Source organism: Cannabis sativa, chromosome 6 (genome assembly GCF_029168945.1).
Source record: "Cannabis sativa cultivar Pink pepper isolate KNU-18-1 chromosome 6, ASM2916894v1, whole genome shotgun sequence".
NCBI classification, from domain to species: domain Eukaryota; kingdom Viridiplantae; phylum Streptophyta; class Magnoliopsida; order Rosales; family Cannabaceae; genus Cannabis; species Cannabis sativa.
Window position 1 is genome coordinate 3663719 of NC_083606.1, and position 26100 is coordinate 3689818.

At 43.4% G+C, this 26100-nt stretch overlaps 1 protein-coding gene across 1 annotated transcript; it reads right to left on the minus strand.

The window, feature by feature from the left end:
- Nucleotides 1-19177: 19177 nt before the first annotated feature.
- Nucleotides 19178-19486, minus strand: LOC133039087 (uncharacterized). Its single transcript, XM_061117887.1, has one exon. It carries the CDS (start codon nt 19484-19486, stop codon nt 19178-19180), a length of 309 nt encoding a protein of 102 aa, XP_060973870.1.
- Between the last annotated feature and the right edge of the window lie 6614 nt (nt 19487-26100).

The window sequence follows — 26100 nt, forward strand, 5'->3', positions numbered from 1 at the left end:
AACTAAGGCTCGGGAAAACAGCCCCAACCGGCAGGCCGGTTCCCAACCGGAAGTCCGGTTCCTGGGACTAACCTGTCGACCGGTTGCCACAGGCTCCCAGGAACCGGAATTCCGGTTCTGAACTGGGAACCAAAAAACCGACCCCCACACCTCAATTTAATCCCAAACTTCACAATAACTTCCAGAATACCTGTAAACACTACAATTAAGCAAACCCAAGCAACAGAACACAACAATTCATACAATTTCTCAAATCACCATTAAAGAGCTAGGTTTGAGTTCATAAACTCTAACTTTGCTCAAACCTCAAATCAAACTATAGTTTCCATTCAAATAAGCTTAAACAACCTCAAATCATTACCAGAACACCAAATTAAACCATTTCAAATCACACAGCAACCTAGAATCTAAATCCACACCAAAATCCTAACCTAAACTACAAGAACCTTAAAAGAGAAAAACTATAAAGAGTTACCTTGAACAAAGCTTTCAATTACTACTGATATCTCTTGATTCAATCTCACAAACTCAATCCCCAGCTGCTGCCCAAGAGAATCAAAAGAGAGAGAGAGAGAGAATTAGCTAATCTTCTAACCTTCCTTCCTTTCCTTCAAGCTTAAGCAAAACCCTTCCTCTTTTTTTCTTTCTTATTCTATTTTAAATTACACAACTCATTCACAGCCAAATAATAACTAATATAAGACAAAAGAAGTCTTGCCAAAAGACCTTCTTGCCCCTCCATTAATAAAAGTAACTAAAACATCTCAAGGGTAAAATGGTCATTTTCCAAACCCCAAAAATACCAACGCCGCTAAAACCTAACAATGGTACCCCAAAAAATATTCTTAACCATAAAATACAATTCTCTAAAGGCCCAACGTCGCTTTCCACGGCTTCCGAACACAATCACAGAAATTGAGTAATTTTCATAAAATAGCATAATAACTTATATGATATTAAATACATTTCCAAAATATGCATTTTATAAATATTAATTTAATCTCATACATAAACCCTAAATATTTAATAATCTAAAGTATTAATTATATGCGGTCTTTATAATCATCCCCCCGTTAAAAGGATTTCGCCCCCGAAATCTACTTGAACAATTCAGGATGCTGAGTCCTCATATCAGATTCCAGTTCCCAAGTGGCTTCTTCCACTTTACTATTTCTCTAGAGTACTTTAACCAACGATATGGTTTTAGTTCGAAGGACCTTTTCCTTCCTATCCAGAATTTGTACTGGTTGTTCATCATAAGATAGGTCAGGTTGCAACTCCAACATCTCATAACTCATAACGTGCATTGCATCAGATACATACTTTCTCAGCATGGAAACATGAAATACATTATGCACAGCTGACAATGATGGAGGTAAAGCCAACCGATAAGCAACTTGTCCAACCTTTTCCAGAATTTCAAAAGGTCCAATAAACCTAGGGCTCAACTTGCCTTTCTTTCCAAAACGTCTGATCCCTTTCATTGGTGATACTCGTAGAAAGACATGATCACCAGGTTGGAATGAAACATCCCGTGGCTTGGGATCTGCATAACTTTTCTGCCTGCTTTGAGAAGCAAGCATTCGAGCTTTGATCTTGTTTATTGCTTCATTTGTTTTCTGGACCAACTCAAGGCCTAAGTATTTCCGTTCTCCTGTTTCGTCCCAATGAATTGGGGAACGACACTTTCTGCCATAGAGCAGCGCATAAAGAGCCATTCCTATGGTACTTTGATAACTTTTGTTATAGGAGAATTCAATCAAAGGCAAATACTTACTCCATGACCCTCCAAAATCCATGATACAAGCTCGTAACAAGTCTTCAAGTATTTGAATAGTTCGCTCAGACTGCCCATCTATTTGAGGATGAAAGGCTATGCTAAACTTCAAATTAGTTCCCATAGCCTTTTGTAAACTCACCCAAAACTTCGATGTAAATTTAGGGTCTCTATCTGAAACGATAGATTTCGGTACCCCATGAAGACTAAGAATTTCTTTCACATACAAATCACCATACTGATCCACTGTATAGGTTACCTTAACAGGTAAGAAATGTGTTGACTTTGTAAAGCGCTCCACTACAACCCAAACTGAGTCGTACATTCATGTGGTTCTAGGCAAGCCAACCAAAAAGTCCATTGCAATGTCTTCCCACTTCCATTTTGGAAGTGTTAATGGCTGAAGTAATCCTGCCGGCCATTGATGCTCAGGTTTGATTTGCTGACAGGTTAAGCACTTAGTGATGTAATTCACCACATCCCTCTTCATCCCATACCACCAAAAATAGGGTTTCAAGTCTTGATACATTTTGGTGGTTCCTGGATGCAATGAGTAAGGAGTAGTATGAGCTTCTTCCAGAATTTCTTTCTTAAGCTCATTGATATCAGGGACACACACCCGTGCTTTAAACAACAGCATTCCACTATCAGAAGTTGAAAAGTCCTTAGCTTTGCCCGCTAAGACATCTTCTCGAATCTTAACCAATTCAGGATCTTCTAATTGGGCCATTCTGATTCTTTCCAACAAATCTGACTGAAGTGTTAGATTAAATAATTTCTCAGTCACCAACTCAATGTTTGCCCTAGTCATCTCTGAGGCTAACTGAGGAGAAATCATGACCATGTTGGATATCTGATCAGGTCCTTTTCGACTTAAGGCATCAGCCACAACATTTTCCTTTCCAGGATGATACAGGATTTCACAGTCATAGTCTTTTACCAACTCTAATCACCTTCTCTGTCTCATATTCAGATCCTTCTGAGTGAAAAAGTACTTGAGACTCTTATGGTCAGTATATATCTCACCCCTTTCACCATATAAGTAATGTCGCCAAATTTTTAATGCGAACACCACAACTGCAAGTTCCAGGCCGTGAGTTGGGTAACGCTGCTCATAATCTTTCAATTGTCGAGAAGCGTAGGCTATGACTTTATCTGCTTGCATTAACACACAGCCTAAACCTTGCCTTGATGCATCACAATACACCACAAACTTCTCTTGATTAGATGGCAAGGCAAGAACAGGAGCTGTAATCAACCGTTGCTTCAGCTCTTGGAAACTCTTTTCACACTTATCTGACCAAATAAATCGTTGGTTCTTCCTAGTTAACTCGGATAACGGCATCGCAATTTTGGAAAATCCTTCCACAAAATGCCGATAATAACCCGCTAAACCAAGAAAACTTCGAATTTCAGTGACTGTTTTAGGTCTAGGCCAATTCTTCACCGCTTCAATCTTCCCTGGATCAACCATAATCTCGTCTTTCCCAACAATATGCCCCAGAAAGGACACTTGTGACAGCCAAAACTCACACTTCTTGAACTTTGCATAGAGTTTATGATCTCTAAGTCACTGCAGAACCATTCGAAGATGTTGTTCATGTTCTGCTTCTGACCGAGAGTATACAAGAATATCGTCGATAAATACAATTACAAAATTATCGAAAAAAATCCTTGAATACCCTATTCATGAGATCCATAAAGGCTGCTGGTGCATTTGTTAACCCGAAGGACATAACCAGAAACTCATAATGACCATACAGTTCGAAAATTTGTCTTCGAAATATCCTCTTCTCGAATTCTCAACTGATGATATCCAGACCTCAAGTCAATCTTAGAGAATACCGTTTTGCCCTGAAGTTGATCAAACAAATTGTCAATTCTAGGCAGAGGATATTTATTCTTAATGGTTAACTTATTCAGCTCCCGATAATCGATACACATCCGAAGAGTTCCATCTTTCTTCTTCACAAACAGAACCAGAGCTCCCCAAGGTGACACACTAGGCCGAGTGAACCCTAGATCCAACATCCCTTGAAGTTGAATCTTCAGTTCCTTTAACTCAGCAGGTGCCATTCGATAGGGTGCCTTCGAAACAGGTTCTGCTCCAAGAATCAAATCAATGATGAAGTCTATCTCCCGCTGAGGTGGTAATCCAGGCAATTCCTCTGGAAACACATCCAGGAACTCCTTAACCACTTTAACCTCCTCGGGTCCAAGTAACACGGGTTTACTGGAATCCATTACTACTGCTAGGAATCCAACACATCCACTACATAACAAATCCCTAGCTTTCAGTGCTGAGATTCTTGGAACACGAGAACCTTGGACCGAACCAACAAAAACAAAAGGTTCCTCGTTCTCCGGTTCAAAAGTTACTATTTTCCGTTTACAATCAATACTAGCAGAGTATTTAGACAAAAAGTCCATGCCAAGTATAATGTCGAACTCGGCCAATGGTAACTCCAAAAGATCAGCGCTCAATTCTCTATTTTCAATTCTAATTAACACTGATCTAACCCACTTTCTTGAAATAATTAATTCTCCATTAGGCAACAGGGTTCCAAACCCCGTCTCAAAAATATCACAAGGTCTATCAAGCTGATCAAGCACTCTTGATGACACATAAGATCGAGTAGCACCCGAATCAAATAAAACAGTATAAACAAAACCGTTGATTAGAAGCTGACCTGCAACTACTGAAGGGCTGGCAGCAGCATCAGCCTGAGTTATAGCAAAAACACGAGCAAGGGCAGGCGCAGGTTTAGCTTCAGGCTTTGTTTCTTCTTTCTTCAACTGAGGACAGTCTTTCTTAAGGTGTCCCACTGAACCACATTGAAAATAGGCTCTTCGGTTACAAGTCCCGGGGTGATGCTTCTTACAACGCGGGCACTCAGGATAGGAGTAAGTCTGGCGTCCTCCTTTGTTTTGGTTTCCTTGAAACCTTTTACTTTGTCCTGAACTTCCCAAAGATGGAAAAGTTCTTTTCTTTTGCTCAAAAGTGGAATCTCCACTTTCTTTTCCAGGACCAGAAATAGGGATAGTGGTGATCCCACCAACACTAGGAGGCTCTCGGGTTTCTTGCAGAAACTTAACTACTCCTTCAGCTCAAAGAGCCTTGTCTACCATTTCTGCATAAGTTGTGGTATCATTCGTTGTAATAACAAGGTCATGCCTGATTTTGGCATTCAGACCAGCCAAATACTTTTCCTTCTTACTAAAGTCTGTTGGCACAATTCCAGAGGCTAGCTTAGCCAGGCAATCAAACCTAGTTGTGTATTCAGTTCCAGACATTCCCTCGCCTTGTACCAACTCAACAAATTCCTTCCGCTTTGCACTGCGGACCGCCTCATTATAATATTTGGCATTGAATAAATCCCGGAATTCCTCCCACGTCATTCGGGCAACATCCCTGGTGAGGGATACCATCTCCCACCAAATCAGGGCATCGTCTTGAAATTGAAACATGGCACATGCCACTCTGTCATTTCCGACCACTCCCATAAAATTCAATATTCTCTCAATAACGGTCAACCACTGTTCAGCTTTTAAAACATCAGGGCCTCCCAGAAACACTGGAGGTGCCTGCTTCCTAAATCTCTCATATAAAGGCTCCAAACGGTTACCAGCAACATATTGCTCAGCTGGTACCGCAGGGGCTACAGGAACCGCAGCAGGCGGTTGCGAGGGAAACTCAACAGGAGCATCTCGTTGCCTGAGTCCTCAGATCTCTTCTTCTTGTTGCTCAATTCTAGTTTGCATCTCAGCAAACCTTTGCTCCCAATCAACCGGGGCGTGAGGTAAATTCTCCTGTCCACCGCTCGGGACACGACCGCGGCCTCTACCGCGTCCACGGGGATGTTGGGGATTTCTACCACCCCGACCACCTCCGGTCTCAACCAACTCACCCTGCCTTCTAACGTTTCGCTGGTCGTCCATTAATTAGGACTTAGCCTGCGAACCCACAAGGCACGTAGGTCACACAATGGTCAAAATATTTTCAAGACTGCACTGCCGTGATATGTACAATCATTGCCGAGTTCTATCTACTGTTCCTCCAGCTTTGCTTTTCCTTTACCTACACAAGGTAGCAAACTGATGAGTCAACAGACTCAGTAAGATATGCAAGAAATATATTAAAATAATGTGATGTCAGCTTTATGATTAAGCCGCCCTAAGCTTAATAATCAAGCTCACCAAATGGTTAAGAACGTTCTTAAGGGTAGTACGACTACTGTACCAAATGCACTAAAGTACCAATTCTGTACTCGTGTTGGTAGAGCCATAACTGTACTCCCAGAATTACTAAGTGTTGTACCACGAACACGACGTACCCCGGGTACTCGTGTTGGTAACACCGTAACCACATTAATATGCAACACTATACTAACACTCTAATAATCAATTCATATTAGTGCTTGTTGTTACTAGATTTTCACAACACCAAGAACTGTAATTTAGCTGGTAAAAGATAGAATTATTTGAAAGATGATAAATGCGAGTATTCAACCTAAAACGGCGAGTACTCAAATAGGAATGCGAGAACAGACAACAAAGCCGGAAAAATACAGAAGGCAATGAAATATAGTGGTTCAGTCAGATTTTGTTCTGCTTAGTCCACTGTAGCAAGGGATTCGTAGGTCCATTTTCACGGTGGATCACCCCTTTATATACAAAGCAGGTGCCCAATCGGTTACATGAGGATCACATTTATTGTTAATCCATTATTTACACATTAAATTGTCATGACTAAACTCAGACAACGTTAACATTAATAAATATGTGACAGTTACTGAACTCATCAACGTATGCGTCCTTCGCATCTGCGAGTTGACCGTTCGTGTTCCGTCTGTTGAGTTCGTAGGGTCGCACGTACGTTTGGAACGTCTGCGTCCTTAGGTGATCGCTCGTTACAGACGTCGCATGCTGAAGTTGGTAGCATCTGGACATGCGAACTTACATTGGTCCGTTAGGGCTATTGGGTCGTTGGGACCAAAACTGCATCATAGGGCATTGGCCTCTATACTTGCCGCGGAGGTATAGAGGGAGACACTCGCACATGTTCTGACATATGCGAGTTGGGTCTACCCTGCATGATGAGGATTACGGTTATGCGGTGTGAATTAAGTCGCATCCGCGATACCTCGCTGGTTTTATCCTGGGCGAGGTCTAAACTTCGAGAAGCCTCTCATGGACATTTCAGCCTTCACTGGAAGTCTGGATACACGTGTCCTTCAAGGAGGAGTCTGGTCTCGAGTTTCTAGGTGAGAGAAATCTCACTATAACACATGCCCCTAGTTTCGCGATGTGACTTGAGCGGTCACTGAGGGAAACTACTGCTCGAGAGACAGGTGAAAGGTTGTCACGAGGAGGTGACCTTTTGGTTGTCCCATCGAGGGTTTCGAAAAATGACGGCTGTAATGATTAATTTTCATTACCGCTGGGGTGCCACGTCACGAAACTCTTCGGTTTTCGTGTAGGCGTGGCCATAGCTGGCCGTTAGATTGGGCGACCTTAGGCATTCTGGTTGCCACGTGTCACAATCCCAATAAATAAGGGATATGGGTATTTAAACGCTTTGATACGAATCAAATATCCCATTTTTCCCTCCTTTCTCTTAACTTCTCCCCAGTATATACACCCCAGAAAAAAGAAATTCATTCCAAATTTTCTGCCATTTTCCACAGCATTTTCATTCTCAGAAGTGATCGAGAACAACCGCAGGAATCGAAACTAAAGGTTAGCTTCTAAATCCCTGCATTTTCGTTTTCTGTTTTTGGGGAAAATGTGCTTTCTTTCTGGTTTTGGGTGCTTATGGAAAACTCTTTTAGGAGGGTATGCTAGTAGGTATTTATGTGTTTTGGTCAATGATACTGGGTAATACTCATAGTGTAGGGCCTGTAAATTGACATAACCGCAAAAAACTGATCACTACTGATTCACGTCTTCGAATGCTCGCAGACATTCGGATGAACAATTTGAATATTCGCGAGGGTTCGGTTGAACAACTTGAATAATCGCATGTTTCCAAACTTATTTCTGTTTAACTGTTGATTAGACCTTTTAGGATTTTTTCGTGTCGCGGGCTGAGTAGTAAGAGTATTAATTGCCATTCCAAATGGTGGGTGTGTCACAGTATTCTAATGGCTATATACGCGATTATATGCCCCTTGAGATACTGAGATACACCCAGCCATTTGTTGACGTGCGTTAATACTCGAATGATCGTACTTTTTGGTTGGTAGGTTGTCTCGAAACGGTGGGTGTCTCCCAGTAACTTCAGGGTTATGCTCGAAAATGCATACTTCTTGAGTCACTGGGATACGCCCAGCCGTTTCTGGAGGTATACCGCACAACCGAGGATGCGTGAATTACTCGCCCAAAGATAGTTACATTTCTTCTCGCATATCGATAGGAGGGTCAGTTTTCGCACAGAGTCTGATTTTCTTGCTGAATGCGACTTTTATAGTTTACTGCGGGTGAGATCACTTATCTTTATTTTTTCACACATTCATCACGCTGAAAAGATCTTGTATCTTTCAGATGAGCGATCTATCGGATAGCCAGCAGCTCGGATCAGGAGGTCGCGCCTTTGACGGGGAATCGGACCAGGAGAGGGACAGTTTTCTCCCTACGGACATCTCCGAAATGGAGGCTGCGGAGATAGAGTTAGGTCCGATGTCTTCTGTGGAGATCGAGAAGATGGTACAGGAGCTTACTGAACCTGGGGCAATCGATATCCGAGATAGCGAATCCACAGTGTCAGCACGCGACTACCTCATCCATACGAGGCAGGCTCCTGACATCGAGGTCGAGGAGGTGGAGGAGGGATGGACTACTCCAGCCCGCGAGTCAGGTGGGGAAGAAGAGGAAGCGGAAGGGAGCGGGACGGACTCGGTTGACGACTCCCAACTGAACGAGCCTTTCTCATGCGAAGACCTAGTCTCGAGAGTCGTCAAATCTGACTTCACCACTTTCGTGAGGTTAAATTTGTTGCGGCTTGCGTTTCAAAGTCCCAAACCCTCTCAGAGAGCGCATCTTCCGTTCACCAACCCTGCGATCATCCCCACAGAGGACGTGGTCATCTCAATACCCATTCTTCGATGTGGTGTATCAGTCCCATTTCATCCTTTCGTCGCAGCCATTCTTAGACGCTATGATGTATCGCCTTTTCAGCTAACACCCAACAGTTATCGCACTGTTCTAGCCTTCTATGCGATGTACATGGAGTACGCCCATAGAGCTCCGTCAGTAGAGGAATTTAGTTACTTTTATGACATAAAGAGCGTGGGTCTTCATAACGGCTTCTTTTGCTTTAGTAAATGGGCGACTTCTGAAATCAACGGGGTTGAGGGGATGGTTTCGAACATGGGCGACTGGAAGTCAAAATGGTTTTATGTTTTTAAGGTTCCTGGGATCAGAACCGACTTTAATCGCAGACCCAGTATGTCGCATATTTGTTGACTTAGATAAAGTCTGTTACTCTGTTTTTCGAGATCTTTTGCTAACTCGTTCTTTTGTTGTCATCGCAGATAGACCAGCTCGACCAAAGCTTAGCGCGAATAAGAAGGGGGTAGCTGAAATTCTTGGGAGTCTTTCGGTACAAGATCGCGACTGGCGATTGCTGTGTACGACTGCCAAATTGCGAGAACACAAACTGATCCCCGAGAACGCGAGTCTTCAACGGGAGCCAGTATATAAAGAACCATCTGAGAGACAGCAGGAGCGGATAGATAAACGGCTTTCCAAGCAAACTCCTCGAGAAACTTCAGGTAACTCGTCCTTTTGCTATAACGTGATGGGTAGAGTCGTGATTTTTACTTATCTGTCTTTTATGCTTGTAGACATGACCTTCTTGAAGTCTGCCCCTGTCCTGAAGATCAAGCAAAAGGGTGGAACACCGGCGTCCTCACCAGTAGTCGCCCAGAAGAGGAAGAGCGATGTGATGACTTCGCTCGCTGCAGATTCCTCCAAGAAGTTGGCCAAGACCACTCAGGATAAGGGGAAGAAGGTTGTCATTGATTCTCCGGTTCGCCCTCGCGACTTCCTGGCCATGCAGGAAAAATTACTGGCCGAGATTCCTTATGAGGAACTTGCTTCTCGATCTACTGAACTGGCCGTACAATCTGTGGCTTTGTTTATGAAAGCCGCGGCCACGCCTTCGAAGGAAACTGATTCGCTGAAGAGGCAGAACGCCCATTTTCAGGAAAACATAAAGAGGCTGAAGCAGGAGGTGGCCAAGATGGAGGAACTTCACAAGGAGCTCGAGGAAGTCAACAGGGCCAAAGAACAGTTGGAGCTCGAGCTCAAGAAGTCGCAGGACACGATCGCTGAGATGGCTCGCGACTTGGAGGCTGAGAAAGAGAGTGGGAAAAAACAGTATGATCAGGCTGTGTCTGATTACATTTATACTACTCTCTCCAAGGTCCCTGACTTCGACTTCTCACTGCTTGGAGATGAAGCTGCTGAAATGGCTAAAGCCTTTCGCTCGATGTCTCCTACCCGGACTCAAGGCAACCTTCCAGATGAAATCGAGGGAGTGCAGGCTGAGGAGGTCGAGAATGAAGTCGTGAGCAAGATCGTGGATGAGGCTGCTCCTGATGAGACTACTCCCGCTGCTTGATTATTTTCTATCTTAGTTTCACTCTTTTTTTTTTTTTATATATGCGGTACACGGGTACTCGCACTTTTGTACTTAAAGAATTTTATCTTACTTTTTGGACAAATTTCTATCCTCGCGGGGATAGTATGCATTTTAATATTTACGCAGTACATGGGTACTTGCAATTTTATTTTCAACTTTGATCACAGCTTGGTGTGACCGCGATTATATATACTTTGATAACAACTTGGTGTGACCGCGATTATATATATATATATGCGACTTTAATTACAGCTTGGTGTAACAAAGTAGAAAAAACTTAACAGGTACTTTTATTCAAACAATCAGTAATACATGCGGGTATACATGCCCCTATACTTAGGAATTATGTTGAACAATAAATGTCTAAGTATAAGTACTCGAATCAAATGACGCGAATATTACTGATAATAGAATTTCAAGCTCTCGCTATTCCATGCTCGTGGGATCGCGGTCCCATCGAGTGTTGCGAGTCGATAAGTGGCATCACCAATTTGATCTGCGATCATGTACGGTCCTTCCCAATTGTCTCCGAAGACTCCGTGAGATTGGACTTTGGTGTTTGGCATTACTTTTCTTAGGACCAGGTCCCCTACTCGCAGAGGTTTTATCTTAACTTTCGAGTTAAAGTACCTTGCAGTTCGTTGTTGATAAGCCGCGTTTTGTAGTTGTGCTTTATCGCGCTTTTCTTCTAAAAAATCAAGGTAAAGCAACTGATTCTCGTTGTTCTGCGAGACATCGAAAGCGTCTCTGCGCAAGGATCCAGCCCCAACCTCTACCGGCAACATGGCCTCGCACCCATAAGAAAGTGAGAAGGGTGTTTCGCCAGTTGTAGATCGAGGGGTTGTGTTGTAAGACCATAGGACTTGCGGTAATTCATCCGGCCATGCCCCTTTGCGATCTTCTAATTTTCCCTTTATGGTGTGCTTAATTATTTTGTTGACTGCTTGGTCCGTCCATTACTACGTGGGTAAGCGATCGGAAAAGGCTTTTTTAATCCCCAAATCATCGCATAGCTGCCGCATTTCTTTACAGTCGAACTGTTTTCCATTATCTGAAATGAGCGTGTGCGGAATGCCGAAACGGCAGATGATGGAAGTGTAGACGAACTCGCGCAACTTCATTGCGGTGATAGTCGCGAGTGCTTTTGCTTCAGCCCACTTTGTGAAATAGTCAACTGCGACTACAGCGTATTTGACTCCGCCTTTTCCCTTGGGTAACTCGCCAATTAAATCAATTCCCCATATTGCAAAGGGCCAGGGACTCGTGATAGAATGGAGGTTACTCGGAGGCTGGTGTGTGTAGGTGGCTATTCGCTGACATCTATCACACCTTTTTGCAAATGTGAGGGCATCTTGTCGCAAGTTTGGCCAGTAATACCCTTGCCGCATGATCTTTAAGGCAAGGGAATTGCCTCCAGTGTGATTGCCACAAATTCCCTCATGTACTTCTCGCAGTATATAACCGCAGTCTTCTCCACTGATACACTTGAGAAGTGGTTGACTAAAACTTCTGCGATACAAGCTCTGGTCATATATCACATAGCGGGCTGCTCGTTGTCGCAATTTCCTTGCTTCTATTTTATCATTAGGTAAGACCCCCTTGTCGAGGTATGCGATGATAGGACTCATCCAGGTAATTTCCTGAGCGTCATCGATCTCCATGATTATTTCTCGATCTATGGTTGGATGTGACAATACGTCTACCGGAATTACGTCGAGTAACTCGGCTTCTCTAGTGGAGGCCAGTCGGGCTGTGGCGTACGCATGGGCATTTTGAGTACGCGGTACTCGAGATACAACTACATGTTTGAATTTCTGCATGATTTCACGGACGATGGCTAAGTATTTAACCAATCTTCCGCCTCTCGCTAGGTATTCTCCACTTACTTGACATACCACGATTTGAGAGTCTCTAAATGCTTGTAGGTATTCGACTTTCATCTCGAGGGCCAATTTCAGACCTGCGATTAAAGCCTCATACTCGGCCTCATTGTTAGATGCAGAGAATTCGAAACGTAGAGCAGCGTGTACCTTGAAATTGTTGGGACTGATTAACAATATCCCACTACCAGAACCTTCATTATTTGAGGCTCCATCGACATACAATGTCCATATGTCTTTGCCTGTCATGACGATGTCATTTCCACCGTCTACAACCGCTACCTCTGTTCTCGGTAGCTCTAGTATAAAATCTGCGAGGGCTTGCCCCTTGATCGCAGTTCTTGGTTTATACCTGATATCGAACTGACTCAATTCCATGGCCCACTTTAATAATCTCCCCGATGCCTCTGGCTTCGCTAAAACTTGCCTTAAGGGGAAGTTTGTCAGAACTTCAATGCTGTGAGCCTGGAAATAAGGTCGCAATTTTCTTGACGATATTATTAAGGCAAAGGCTAGTTTCTCCATCTGAGGGTAACGCGTCTCGGCATCTAGTAATCGCTTACTGACGTAGTACACAGGGTGTTGACGTCCTTGGTCCTCGCGGACAAGTACCGAACTGACCGCATACTCGGAGACGGCTAAATAAATTGACAGGACCTCGCCGGGCAACGGTTTTGATAGAATTGGAGGTTGTCCCAGATGCGTCTTTAACGCCTGAAAAGCCTGCTCGCACTTCTCATCCCATTGGAACCTCTTGTTACCCTTCAAGATCTGAAAAAACTCTTTACACTTGTCAGAGGATCTGGATATGAAGCGGTTTAAAGCCGCGACTTTGCCTGTGAGGCTCTGAACCTCCTTTGGCTTAGTCGGTGATGGCATTTCTACCAACGCTTTAATCTTCGCAGGATTGGCTTCTATTCCTCGTTGATTTACCATAAAACCGAGGAACTTTCCGGAACCCACTCCAAAGACGCATTTTAAGGGGTTTAGACGCATCTTATATCTTCGCAATATGTCGAACATGGCTTGTAGGTGCGTGACATGATCCTTCGCATGTTGCGATTTTACGAGCATATCGTCAACATATACCTCCATTGTCTTTCCAATGAGGTCTGCGAACATCATATTCACTAGCCTTTGATAAGTCGCACCTGCGTTTATTAAACCAAAGGGCATTACCTTATAACAGTATAGTCCTCGATCAGTAATGAACGAGGTATGTTCTTGGTCTGGTTCGTACATCGGGATTTGATTATATCCCGAGTATGCATCCATGAAGCTTAAAAGTGCGTGGCCTGCAGTGGCATCGACAAGCTGGTCAATGCTAGGAAGAGGAAAGCTGTCTTTGGGACAGGCTTTGTTCAAATCTGTAAAGTCAACGCAGGTACGCCATGAGCCATTGGGCTTTGGCACGAGTACCGGATTGGCTAACCAGTCGGGGTAAAATGACTCCCGTATAAAGCCGCAGGCAAGGAGGCGGTCAACTTCTTCTTTCAGCGCTAGGTACCTTGCGGGGTCCATTTTGCGGCGCTTTTGTCGGACACCTCGCACTTCGGGGTCAATGTTCAAGTGATGACACATGACCTGTGGAGATATCCCGACCATATCTGAATGTTTCCAGGCAAAAATATCAAGATTTTGTTTTAGAAAAGTCGTTAATTGTTCTCGCAATTGTTTGTTTAGTCTAGAACCAATTTTTAAAACCTTGTTATTGTCTATAGGATCTATAGGTACCTCGATTGTATCTTCCGCGGCTTGGGCTGCGGCCGTGTGATCAAGGATTCTCGGATCCAAGTCTGGTTTGTCTATATGCGGTACCTCTTCGATCCTAAGGATTTCCTGGCGAGGTGGTGGTGCGTCCAAAAGGTGGATAACGTTCACCGTCCTTTTTTCTGCGAGCTTTACAGCTGCGTTGTAACATTCTCGAGAGTCAGATTGGACTCCCCTTACTGATCCTACTCCAGAGGGAGTGGGGAACTTCATCGTTAGATGATAGATCGAAGTTACGATCTTCATCTCCTTTAGAATTGGCCGTCCAATCACGGCGTTGTATGCCGAATATTGATCAATTACTGCGAAGTCGGCCATCGACTTGGCAGTTATTGGGGCAGTTCCCAAAGTGATTGGGAGTTTGATCATCCCTTTTATAGCTATGACATCTCCCGTGAAGCCATAGATGCTCGATGTCATGGGCCGCAAATCTTTTTCTTGTAGCCCCATTTGTTTGAAAGCTTGGAAGTTCAGTAAATTTACCGAGCTTCCATTGTCGACCAATATGCGATGGACGTTATCTCCACCTATATTGGCAATTATCACAAGTGCGTCAGAATGCGGGTGGTGGACCCATCTCGCATCGCTCTCCATGAAGACAATGTCCTCGCAGTCTCTCTTGAAGAGCTTCTCTGGCCGTTCACCAAGATTGTTCACATTGGTAAGCGGCTTTTCCTTGGCTTCTCTGGCATACCGTTCTTGTGATTTGCGAGAGTCGCCCGCGATGTGTGGTCCTCCGATTATAGTCAAGATATTGCGAGGTGCTCTAGAGCCACTCGCATTCTGATTTTCTCCTTTGTCATCCGCTCGGGGATGACTTTCCTCGTTTCTTCTATACTTGTCGAATTTTCCCCTTCTGATCAATTCTTCAATCTCGTCCTGCAAGACCCAACATTCAAGGGTAGTGTGACCGATATCCTTGTGGTACTTACAGAACTTCTTGGGGTCTCTTCGGTCGCGATTTCCCCTGATGGGGGGCGGCTTCTTGAAGACGTCGTTCCTTTCCTCAACCGCATAGATGTGGTCTCGAGGGACGGCGAGTTCAGTATAATTGACGAAGCGAGGTCCTCCTTTTCTTTTGGGCGAGGACTCCTTTTTGGGAGGCGACTTGGCCAACTTCGGGCTCCGCGGTTTGCGTGGACTGCGTCTTCTGGGGCTTCGGCCCCTGGAATTCTTTCCTCGCGGACTGCGGGATCGCGACCGCGGTATGGGTGATCGCCTCTTGTTCTTGCCCTTTTCCAATTCCGCCAGGGAGTTCTCGATTCTCTTATGAGGTTCGGCCATGGCGAAGAATTCTACCAAGGATTCTGGCCTTCGGCCTGTAGCTCTTTCCAGAAGTCGGTTCTTGGCAGGACACCTGTTATTAACATGCAAACAAGCGAAGACTCGGGAGCCTTCTCAACTTTTGTTACCTCAGCGTTAAAACGCTTGAAATAATTCTGCAAAGACTCACCAGATTCTTGCTTGATGTTCGCCAAAGTCGTATAGGGTGGCCTATACGTCATCGTGGCCTGGAAGTGTGTGAGAAATAGATCGACGAAGTTCTCCCATGTCGATATCGATGCCTCTGGTAATTGGGTGAACCAATCATGGGCATTCTCTTCAAGCGTAGCCGCGAGAATGCGACACTTCGCGAGTTGCGGCACCTGGTCCACTTCCATTATGGTGTTAAATTTCTCTAGGTAGTCTAACGGGTTAGAAGTACCTTTATATTTGAGGGATTCAGATAAACGAAATCCCTTTGGAAGTTGGGCCTGCCGCACTTCTGCGGTAAACGGCGAGGTGCCGTGCAGCTTGTATACGGGCTTACGCTGCTGTTCGAGCATTTTCAAAGCTTGCAGAAGCATACTTTGATCGATTCCTCCTGTCGCAGGAGGTGGAGTCGCTACAACAGTGGGGCTCGCAGCCACTGCGGCAAGGTTTGAAGGGATATTAATCCCTGTGGTCGCGATCGGCGCGATAGGCGGGTTGGCAACTGCGTTGACACCCTGATCGCCCATATGGGGATCATGGAGTGTCTCCGTGTTGCGCGGGCCGCGGGAGCGCGCCCTAAAGACTGCATTGAGATGATCACGCAGATCACCTCGGTGTACACGGTAGCGTCCTCCCTGCTGTGTTTGCACAGAGCCAGACCTCGTATATCTGCTTGGAGTGCGGTTATGCGAGGATGAAGAGGCTGATTCTGCGTCGTTATCTCGGGGATGACGACTGCGAGGGTTGCGGCGCTCGGGATCCTCGTCGGTTCGCGTGCTCTGGTTAGGCAACCTTGCATATTGGTCTCTCGACGTCGGGTGATTCAAATCCAAGATTTCAGGATCAGTTCTTCGCTCCCTGCGTACACGGTTAGTTTGACGTCGAGAAACTGTTACCTGAGGGTTTTCATTATGAACGGCAGGGACCCGAGGAGGGTGTCGAGCGCGACTCTGTCCGTCTACCTCGGCTTGTAGTGCTCGCAGCTGATCCTGGATTGCAGCGTATTGATCAGTCGTGAGCCGGACCATTCCTTCGGACACGACCGCCGGGGTGACAGGGGGAAAGTGCATGGTTGCTGGCGGTGTGGATGTGCCTCCAGCTTGAGGACCAGTTGTTTCTGGAAACAGGTTGAGTGGTCTGATGTTGCTCCTCCCTACCCCGCCGTTGATGACGTCTACAGCGGCACTCCGGCTCCGAGCAATGGTACGCTCATCGTTCCAATGTTGATGGATTCATTGTTAGCTCTGTTAGCGTGATTTCCAGCCATGTTGAGTGATGTTCTTTGAGGTAAATAAAATCTTACAATCAGTTTCCCACAGACGGCGCCAAATGTTGTTACTAGATTTTCACAACACCAAGAAGTGTAATTTAGCTGGTAAAAGATAGAATTATTTGAAAGATGATAAATGCGAGTATTCAACCTAAAACGGCGAGTACTCAAATAGGAATGCGAGAACAGACAACAAAGCCGGAAAAATACAGAAGGCAATGAAATATAGTGGTTCAGTCAGATTTTGTTCTGCTTAGTCCACTGTAGCAAGGGATTCGTAGGTCCATTTTCACGGTGGATCACCCCTTTATATACAAAGCAGGTGCCCAATCGGTTACATGAGGATCACATTTATTGTTAATCCATTATTTACACATTAAATTGTCATGACTAAACTCAGACAACGTTAACATTAATAAATATGTGACAGTTACTGAACTCATCAACGTATGCGTCCTTCGCATCTGCGAGTTGACCGTTCGTGTTCCGTCTGTTGAGTTCGTAGGGTCGCACGTACGTTTGGAACGTCTGCGTCCTTAGGTGATCGCTCGTTACAGACGTCGCATGCTGAAGTTGGTAGCATCTGGACATCCAACTTACATTGGTCCGTTAGGGCTATTGGGTCGTTGGGACCAAAACTGCATCATAGGGCATTGGCCTCTATACTTGCCGCGGAGGTATAGAGGGAGACACTCGCACATGTTCTGACATATGCGAGTTGGGTCTACCCTGCATGATGAGGATTACGGTTATGCGGTGTGAATTAAGTCGCATCCGCGATACCTCGCTGGTTTTATCCTGGGCGAGGTCTAAACTTCGAGAAGCCTCTCATGGACATTTCAGCCTTCACTGGAAGTCTGGATACACGTGTCCTTCAAGGAGGAGTCTGGTCTCGAGTTTCTAGGTGAGAGAAATCTCACTATAACAGTGCTAGTAGTACAAACAACCAATTCAAGCATATGCATTCATATATATATATATTCTTACGCTATCTTACCTCGTTCCGTGCTCAAGTGTGCCGGTCAGCCTGAGTGGAAACGCAGCTCGACGCTTTAGAGGGCCCTAAACCATAACGTTCAAAATTCGATGAGAGACACGCTAAACACTTATCGGGGATTTAAAATACAAACTAAGCTTAACCCTATCGATAAATAGGATGCTAATACCCTAAATTACACAAAAACGGGAAAAACTAAGGCTTCGGAAAAAAGCCCCAACCGGCAGGCCGGTTCCCAACTGGAAGTCCGGTTCCTGGGACCAACCGGTCGACCGGTTGCCACAGGCTCCCAGGAACCGGAATTCCGGTTCTGAACTGGGAACCAAAAAACCGACCCCCACACCTCAATTTAATCCCAAACTTCACAATAACTTCCAGAATACCTGTAAACACTACAATGAAGCAAACCCAAGCAACAGAACACAACAATTCATACAATTTCTCAAATCCCCATTAAAGAGCTAGGTCTGAGTTCATAAACTCTAACTTTGCTCAAACCTCAAATCAAACTATAGTTTCCACTCAAATAAGCTTAAACAACCTCAAATCATTACCAGAACACCAAATTAAACCATTTCAAATCACACAGCAACCTAGAATCTAAATCCACACCAAAAACCTAACCTAAACTATAAGAACCTTAAAAGAGAAAAAGTATAAAGAGTTACCTTGAACAAAGCTTTCAATTACTACTGATATCTCTTGATTCAATCTCACAAACTCAATCCCCAGCTGCTGCCCAAGAGAATCAAAAGAGAGAGAGAGAGAATTAGCTAATCTTCTAACCTTCCTTCCTTTCCTTCAAGCTTAAGCAAAACCCTTCCTCTTTTTTTCTTTCTTATTCTATTTTAAATTACACAACTCATTCACAGCCAAATAATAACTAATATAAGACAAAAGAAGTCTTGCCAAAAGACCTTCTTGCCCCTCCATTAATAAAAGTAACTAAAACATCTCAAGGGTAAAATGGTCATTTTCCAAACCCCAAAAATACCAACGCCGCTAAAACCTAACAATGGTACCCCGAAAAATATTCTTAACCATAAAATACAATTCTCTAAAGGCCCAACGTCGCTTTCCACGGCTTCCGAACACAATCACAGAAATTGAGTAATTTTCATAAAATAGCATAATAACTTATATGATATTAAATACATTTCCAAAATATGCATTTTATAAATATTAATTTAATCTCATACATAAACCCTAAATATTTAATAATCTAAAGTATTAATTATATGCGGTCTTTATAATCATCCCCCCGTTAAAAGGATTTCGCCCCCGAAATCTACTTGAACAATTCAGGATGCTGAGTCCTCATATCAGATTCCAGTTCCCAAGTGGCTTCTTCCACTTTACTATTTCTCTAGAGTACTTTAACCAACGATATGGTTTTAGTTCGAAGGACCTTTTCCTTCCTATCCAGAATTTGTACTGGTTGTTCATCATAAGATAGGTCAGGTTGCAACTCCAACATCTCATAACTCATAACGTGCATTGCATCAGATACATACTTTCTCAGCATGGAAACATGAAATACATTATGCACAGCTGACAATGATGGAGGTAAAGCCAACCGATAAGCAACTTGTCCAACCTTTTCCAGAATTTCAAAAGGTCCAATAAACCTAGGGCTCAACTTGCCTTTCTTTCCAAAACGTCTGATCCCTTTCATTGGTGATACTCGTAGAAAGACATGATCACCAGGTTGGAATGAAACATCCCGTGGCTTGGGATCTGCATAACTTTTCTCGCTCGCTTTGAGAAGCAAGCATTCGAGCTTTGATCTTGTTTATTGCTTCATTTGTTTTCTGGACCAACTCAAGGCCTAAGTATTTCCGTTCTCCTGTTTCGTCCCAATGAATTGGGGAACGACACTTTCTGCCATAGAGCAGCGCATAAAGAGCCATTCCTATGGTACTTTGATAACTTTTGTTATAGGAGAATTCAATCAAAGGCAAATACTTACTCCATGACCCTCCAAAATCCATGATACAAGCTCGTAACAAGTCTTCAAGTATTTGAATAGTTCGCTCAGACTGCCCATCTATTTGAGGATGAAAGGCTGTGCTAAACTTCAAATTAGTTCCCATAGCCTTTTGTAAACTCACCCAAAACTTCGATGTAAATTTAGGGTCTCTATCTGAAACGATAGATTTCGGTACCCCATGAAGACTAACAATTTCTTTCACATACAAATCAGCATACTGATCCACTGTATAGGTTACCTTAACAGGTAAGAAATGTGTTGACTTTGTAAAGCGCTCCACTACAACCCAAACTGAGTCGTACATTCATGTGGTTCTAGGCAAGCCAACCAAAAAGTCCATTGCAATGTCTTCCCACTTCCATTTTGGAAGTGTTAATGGCTGAAGTAATCCTGCCGGCCATTGATGCTCAGGTTTGATTTGCTGACAGGTTAAGCACTTAGTGATGTAATTCACCACATCCCTCTTCATCCCATACCACCAAAAATAGGGTTTCAAGTCTTGATACATTTTGGTGGTTCCTGGATGCAATGAGTAAGGAGTAGTATGAGCTTCTTCCAGAATTTCTTTCTTAAGCTCATTGATATCAGGGACACACACCCGTGCTTTAAACAACAGCATTCCACTGTCAGAAGTTGAAAAGTCCTTAGCTTTGCCCGCTAAGACATCTTCTCGAATCTTAACCAATTCAGGATCTTCTAATTGGGCCATTCTGATTCTTTCCAACAAATCTGACTAAAGTGTCAGATTAAATAATTTCTCAGTCACCAACTCAATGTTTGCCCTAGTCATCTCTGAGGCTAACTGAGGAGAAATCATGACCATGTTGGATATCTGATCAGGTCCTTTTCGACTTAAGGCATCAGCCACAACATTTTCCTTTCCAGGATGATACAGGATTTCACAGTCATAGTCTTTTACCAACTCTAATCACCTTCTCTGTCTCATATTCAGATCCTTCTGAGTGAAAAAGTACTTGAGACTCTTATGGTCAGTATATATCTCACCCCTTTCACCATATAAGTAATGTCGCCAAATTTTTAATGCGAACACCACAACTGCAAGTTCCAGGTCGTGAGTTGGGTAACGCTGCTCATAATCTTTCAATTGTCGAGAAGCGTAGGCTATGACTTTATCTGCTTGCATTAACACACAGCCTAAACCTTGCCTTGATGCATCACAATACACCACAAACTTCTCTTGATTAGATGGCAAGGCAAGAACAGGAGCTGTAATCAACCGTTGCTTCAGCTCTTGGAAACTCTTTTCACACTTATCTGACCAAATAAATCGTTGGTTCTTCCTAGTTAACTCGGATAACGGCATCGCAATTTTGGAAAATCCTTCCACAAAATGCCGATAATAACCCGCTAAACCAAGAAAACTTCGAATTTCAGTGACTGTTTTAGGTCTAGGCCAATTCTTCACCGCTTCAATCTTCCCTGGATCAACCATAATCTCGTCTTTCCCAACAATATGCCCCAGAAAGGACACTTGTGACAGCCAAAACTCACACTTCTTGAACTTTGCATAGAGTTTATGATCTCTAAGTCACTGCAGAACCATTCGAAGATGTTGTTCATGTTCTGCTTCTGACCGAGAGTATACAAGAATATCGTCGATAAATACAATTACAAAATTATCGAAAAAAATCCTTGAATACCCTATTCATGAGATCCATAAAGGCTGCTGGTGCATTTGTTAACCCGAAGGACATAACCAGAAACTCATAATGACCATACCTGGTTCAGAAGGCTGTCTTCGAAATATCCTCTTCTCGAATTCTCAACTGATGATATCCAGACCTCAAGTCAATCTTAGAGAATACCGTTTTGCCCTGAAGTTGATCAAACAAATTGTCAATTCTAGGCAGAGGATATTTATTCTTAATGGTTAACTTATTCAGCTCCCGATAATCGATACACATCCGAAGAGTTCCATCTTTCTTCTTCACAAACAGAACCAGAGCTCCCCAAGGTGACACACTAGGCCGAGTGAACCCTAGATCCAACATCCCTTGAAGTTGAATCTTCAGTTCCTTTAACTCAGCAGGTGCCATTCGATAGGGTGCCTTCGAAACAGGTTCTGCTCCAAGAATCAAATCAATGATGAAGTCTATCTCCCGCTGAGGTGGTAATCCAGGCAATTCCTCTGGAAACACATCCAGGAACTCCTTAACCACTTTAACCTCCTCGGGTCCAAGTAACACGGGTTTACTGGAATCCATTACTACTGCTAGGAATCCAACACATCCACTACATAACAAATCCCTAGCTTTCAGTGCTGAGATTCTTGGAACACGAGAACCTTGGACCGAACCAACAAAAACAAAAGGTTCCTCGTTCTCCGGTTCAAAAGTTACTATTTTCCGTTTACAATCAATACTAGCAGAGTATTTAGACAAAAAGTCCATGCCAAGTATAATGTCGAACTCGGCCAATGGTAACTCCAAAAGATCAGCGCTCAATTCTCTATTTTCAATTCTAATTAACACTGATCTAACCCACTTTCTTGAAATAATTAATTCTCCATTAGGCAACAGGGTTCCAAACCCCGTCTCAAAAATATCACAAGGTCTATCAAGCTGATCAAGCACTCTTGATGACACATAAGATCGAGTAGCACCCGAATCAAATAAAACAGTATAAACAAAACCGTTGATTAGAAGCTGACCTGCAACTACTGAAGGGCTGGCAGCAGCATCAGCCTGAGTTATAGCAAAAACACGAGCAAGGGCAGGCGCAGGTTTAGCTTCAGGCTTTGTTTCTTCTTTCTTCAACTGAGGACAGTCTTTCTTAAGGTGTCCCACTGAACCACATTGAAAATAGGCTCTTCGGTTACAAGTCCCGGGGTGATGCTTCTTACAACGCGGGCACTCAGGATAGGAGTAAGTCTGGCGTCCTCCTTTGTTTTGGTTTCCTTGAAACCTTTTACTTTGTCCTGAACTTCCCAAAGATGGAAAAGTTCTTTTCTTTTGCTCAAAAGTGGAATCTCCACTTTCTTTTCCAGGACCAGAAATAGGGATAGTGGTGATCCCACCAACACTAGGAGGCTCTCGGGTTTCTTGCAGAAACTTAACTACTCCTTCAGCTCAAAGAGCCTTGTCTACCATTTCTGCATAAGTTGTGGTATCATTCGTTGTAATAACAAGGTCATGCCTGATTTTGGCATTCAGACCAGCCAAATACTTTTCCTTCTTACTAAAGTCTGTTGGCACAATTCCAGAGGCTAGCTTAGCCAGGCAATCAAACCTAGTTGTGTATTCAGTTCCAGACATTCCCTCGCCTTGTACCAACTCAACAAATTCCTTCCGCTTTGCACTGCGGACCGCCTCATTATAATATTTGGCATTGAATAAATCCTGGAATTCCTCCCACGTCATTCGGGCAACATCCCTGGTGAGGGATACCATCTCCCACCAAATCAGGGCATCGTCTTGAAATTGAAACATGGCACATGCCACTCTGTCATTTCCGACCACTCCCATAAAATTCAATATTCTCTCAATAACGGTCAACCACTGTTCAGCTTTTAAAACATCAGGGCCTCCCAGAAACACTGGAGGTGCCTGCTTCCTAAATCTCTCATATAAAGGCTCCAAACGGTTACCAGCAACATATTGCTCAGCTGGTACCGCAGGGGCTACAGGAACCGCAGCAGGCGGTTGCGAGGGAAACTCAACAGGAGCATCCCGTTGCCTGAGTCCTCAGATCTCTTCTTCTTGTTGCTCAATTCTAGTTTGCATCTCAGCAAACCTTTGCTCCCAATCAACCGGGGCGTGAGGTAAATTCTCCTGTCCACCGCTCGGGACACGACCGCGGCCTCTACCGCGTCCACGAGGATGTTGGGGATTTCTACCACCCCGACCACCTCCGGTCTCAACCAACTCACCCTGCCTTCTAACGTTTCGCTGGTCGTCCATTAATTAGGACTTAGCCTGCGAACCCACAAGGCACGTAGGTCACACAATGGTCAAAATATTTTTAAGACCGCAATTAGGGTTTCAAACATCTTATTTAATCATATATACCACATATCTTAAAACAGTTTGCAAAAAGAAATAAAGCTTACAGAACCGTGAGTTGAACTCGACACTTGCCTTGATTGTACATATCTTGACGGTCTTCAGTGGACAACCTGATGGCTCTGATACCAAACTGTAACGCCCGTATTTTATATTTACTAAACTCGAAAGTTAATTTTAATAATTTATAGCTTAACAACCATATGGGTCGGGATCCCCAGTATCAAAATACAAGTTAAAAGTATTTTACTAATATGTACATATAATATTTTTTAAAAAAAAAACTAACTCGCTAGTATGCAACCTCAAAATACAGACTCCAAAATAGTAAAAGACCGAAACCCTCCAAGCTGCACTGCCGTGATATGTACAATCATTGCCGAGTTCTATCTACTGTTCCTCCAGCTTTGCTTTTCCTTTACCTACACAAGGTAGCAAACTGATGAGTCAACAGACTCAGTAAGATATGCAAGAAATATATTAAAATAATGTGATGTCAGCTTTATGATTAAGCCGCCCTAAGCTCAATAATCAAGCTCACCAAATGGTTAAGAACGTTCTTAAGGGTAGTACGACTACTGTACCAAATGCACTAAAGTACCAATTCTGTACTCGTGTTGGTAGAGCCATAACTTTACTCCCGGAATTACTAAGTGTTGTACCACGAACACGACGTACCCCGGGTACTCGTGTTGGTAACACCGTAACCACATTAATATGCAACACTATACTAACACTCTAATAATCAATTCATATTAGTGCTAGTAGTACAAACAACCAATTCAAGCATATGCATTCATATATATATATTCTTACGCTATCTTACCTCGTTCCGTGCTCAAGTGTGCCGGTCAGCCTGAGTGGAAACGCAGCTCGACGCTTTAGAGGGCCCTAAACCATAACGTTCAAAATTCGATGAGAGACACGCTAAACACTTATCGGGGATTTAAAATACAAACTAAGCTTAACCCTATCGATAAATAGGATGCTAATACCCTAAATTACACAAAAACGGGAAAAACTAAGGCTTCGGAAAAAAGCCCCAACCGGCAGGCCGGTTCCCAACTGGAAGTCCGGTTCCTGGGACCAACCGGTCGACCGGTTGCCACAGGCTCCCAGGAACCGGAATTCCGGTTCTGAACTGGGAACCAAAAAACCGACCCCCACACCTCAATTTAATCCCAAACTTCACAATAACTTCCAGAATACCTGTAAACACTACAATGAAGCAAACCCAAGCAACAGAACACAACAATTCATACAATTTCTCAAATCCCCATTAAAGAGCTAGGTCTGAGTTCATAAACTCTAACTTTGCTCAAACCTCAAATCAAACTATAGTTTCCACTCAAATAAGCTTAAACAACCTCAAATCATTACCAAAACACCAAATTAAACCATTTCAAATCACACAGCAACCTAGAATCTAAATCCACACCAAAAACCTAACCTAAACTACAAGAACCTTAAAAGAGAAAAAGTATAAAGAGTTACCTTGAACAAAGCTTTCAATTACTACTAATATCTCTTGATTCAATCTCACAAACTCAATCCCCAGCTGCTGCCCAAGAAAATCGAAAGAGAGAGAGAGAGAGAGAATTAGCTAATCTTCTAACCTTCCTTCCTTTCCTTCAAGCTTAAGCAAAACCCTTCTGCTTTTTTTCTTTCTTACTCTATTTTAAATTACACAACTCATTCACAGCCAAATTATAACTAATATAAGACAAAAGAAGTCTTGCCAAAAGACCTTCTTGCCCCTCCACTAATAAAAGTAACTAAAACATCTCAAGGGTAAAATGGTCATTTTCCAAACCCCAAAAATACCAACGCCGCTAAAACCTAACAATGGTACCCCGAAAAAATATTCTAAACCATAAAATACAGTTCTCTAAAGGCCCAACGTCGCTTTCCACGGCTTCCGAACACAATCACAGAAATTGAGTAATTTTCATAAAATAGCATAATAACATATATGATATTAAATACATTTCCAAAATATGCATTTCATAAATATTAATTTAATCTCATACATAAACCCTAAATATTTAATAATCCAAAGTATTAATTATATGCGGTCTTTACACGCCCGTACTTACGCCTAGTACGTCGCCAGGAAAATCGCATCACTTAATCAGGTGAGCTCGTACCTACGCTTGGTACTCATCATATATCACTGACGTCCGTACTTACGCCCAGTACATTGCCAAGAAAATTGCATCACCTAATCAGATGAGCTCGAACCTACCCTCGGTACTCATTATATATCACTGACGTCCG

Bases quoted from the DNA above. Each gene is read 5' to 3' on its own strand.
- LOC133039087 (XM_061117887.1), bottom strand. From the start codon at position 19,486: ATGAAAGGGATCAGACGTTTTGGAAAGAAAGGCAAGTTGAGCCCTAGG.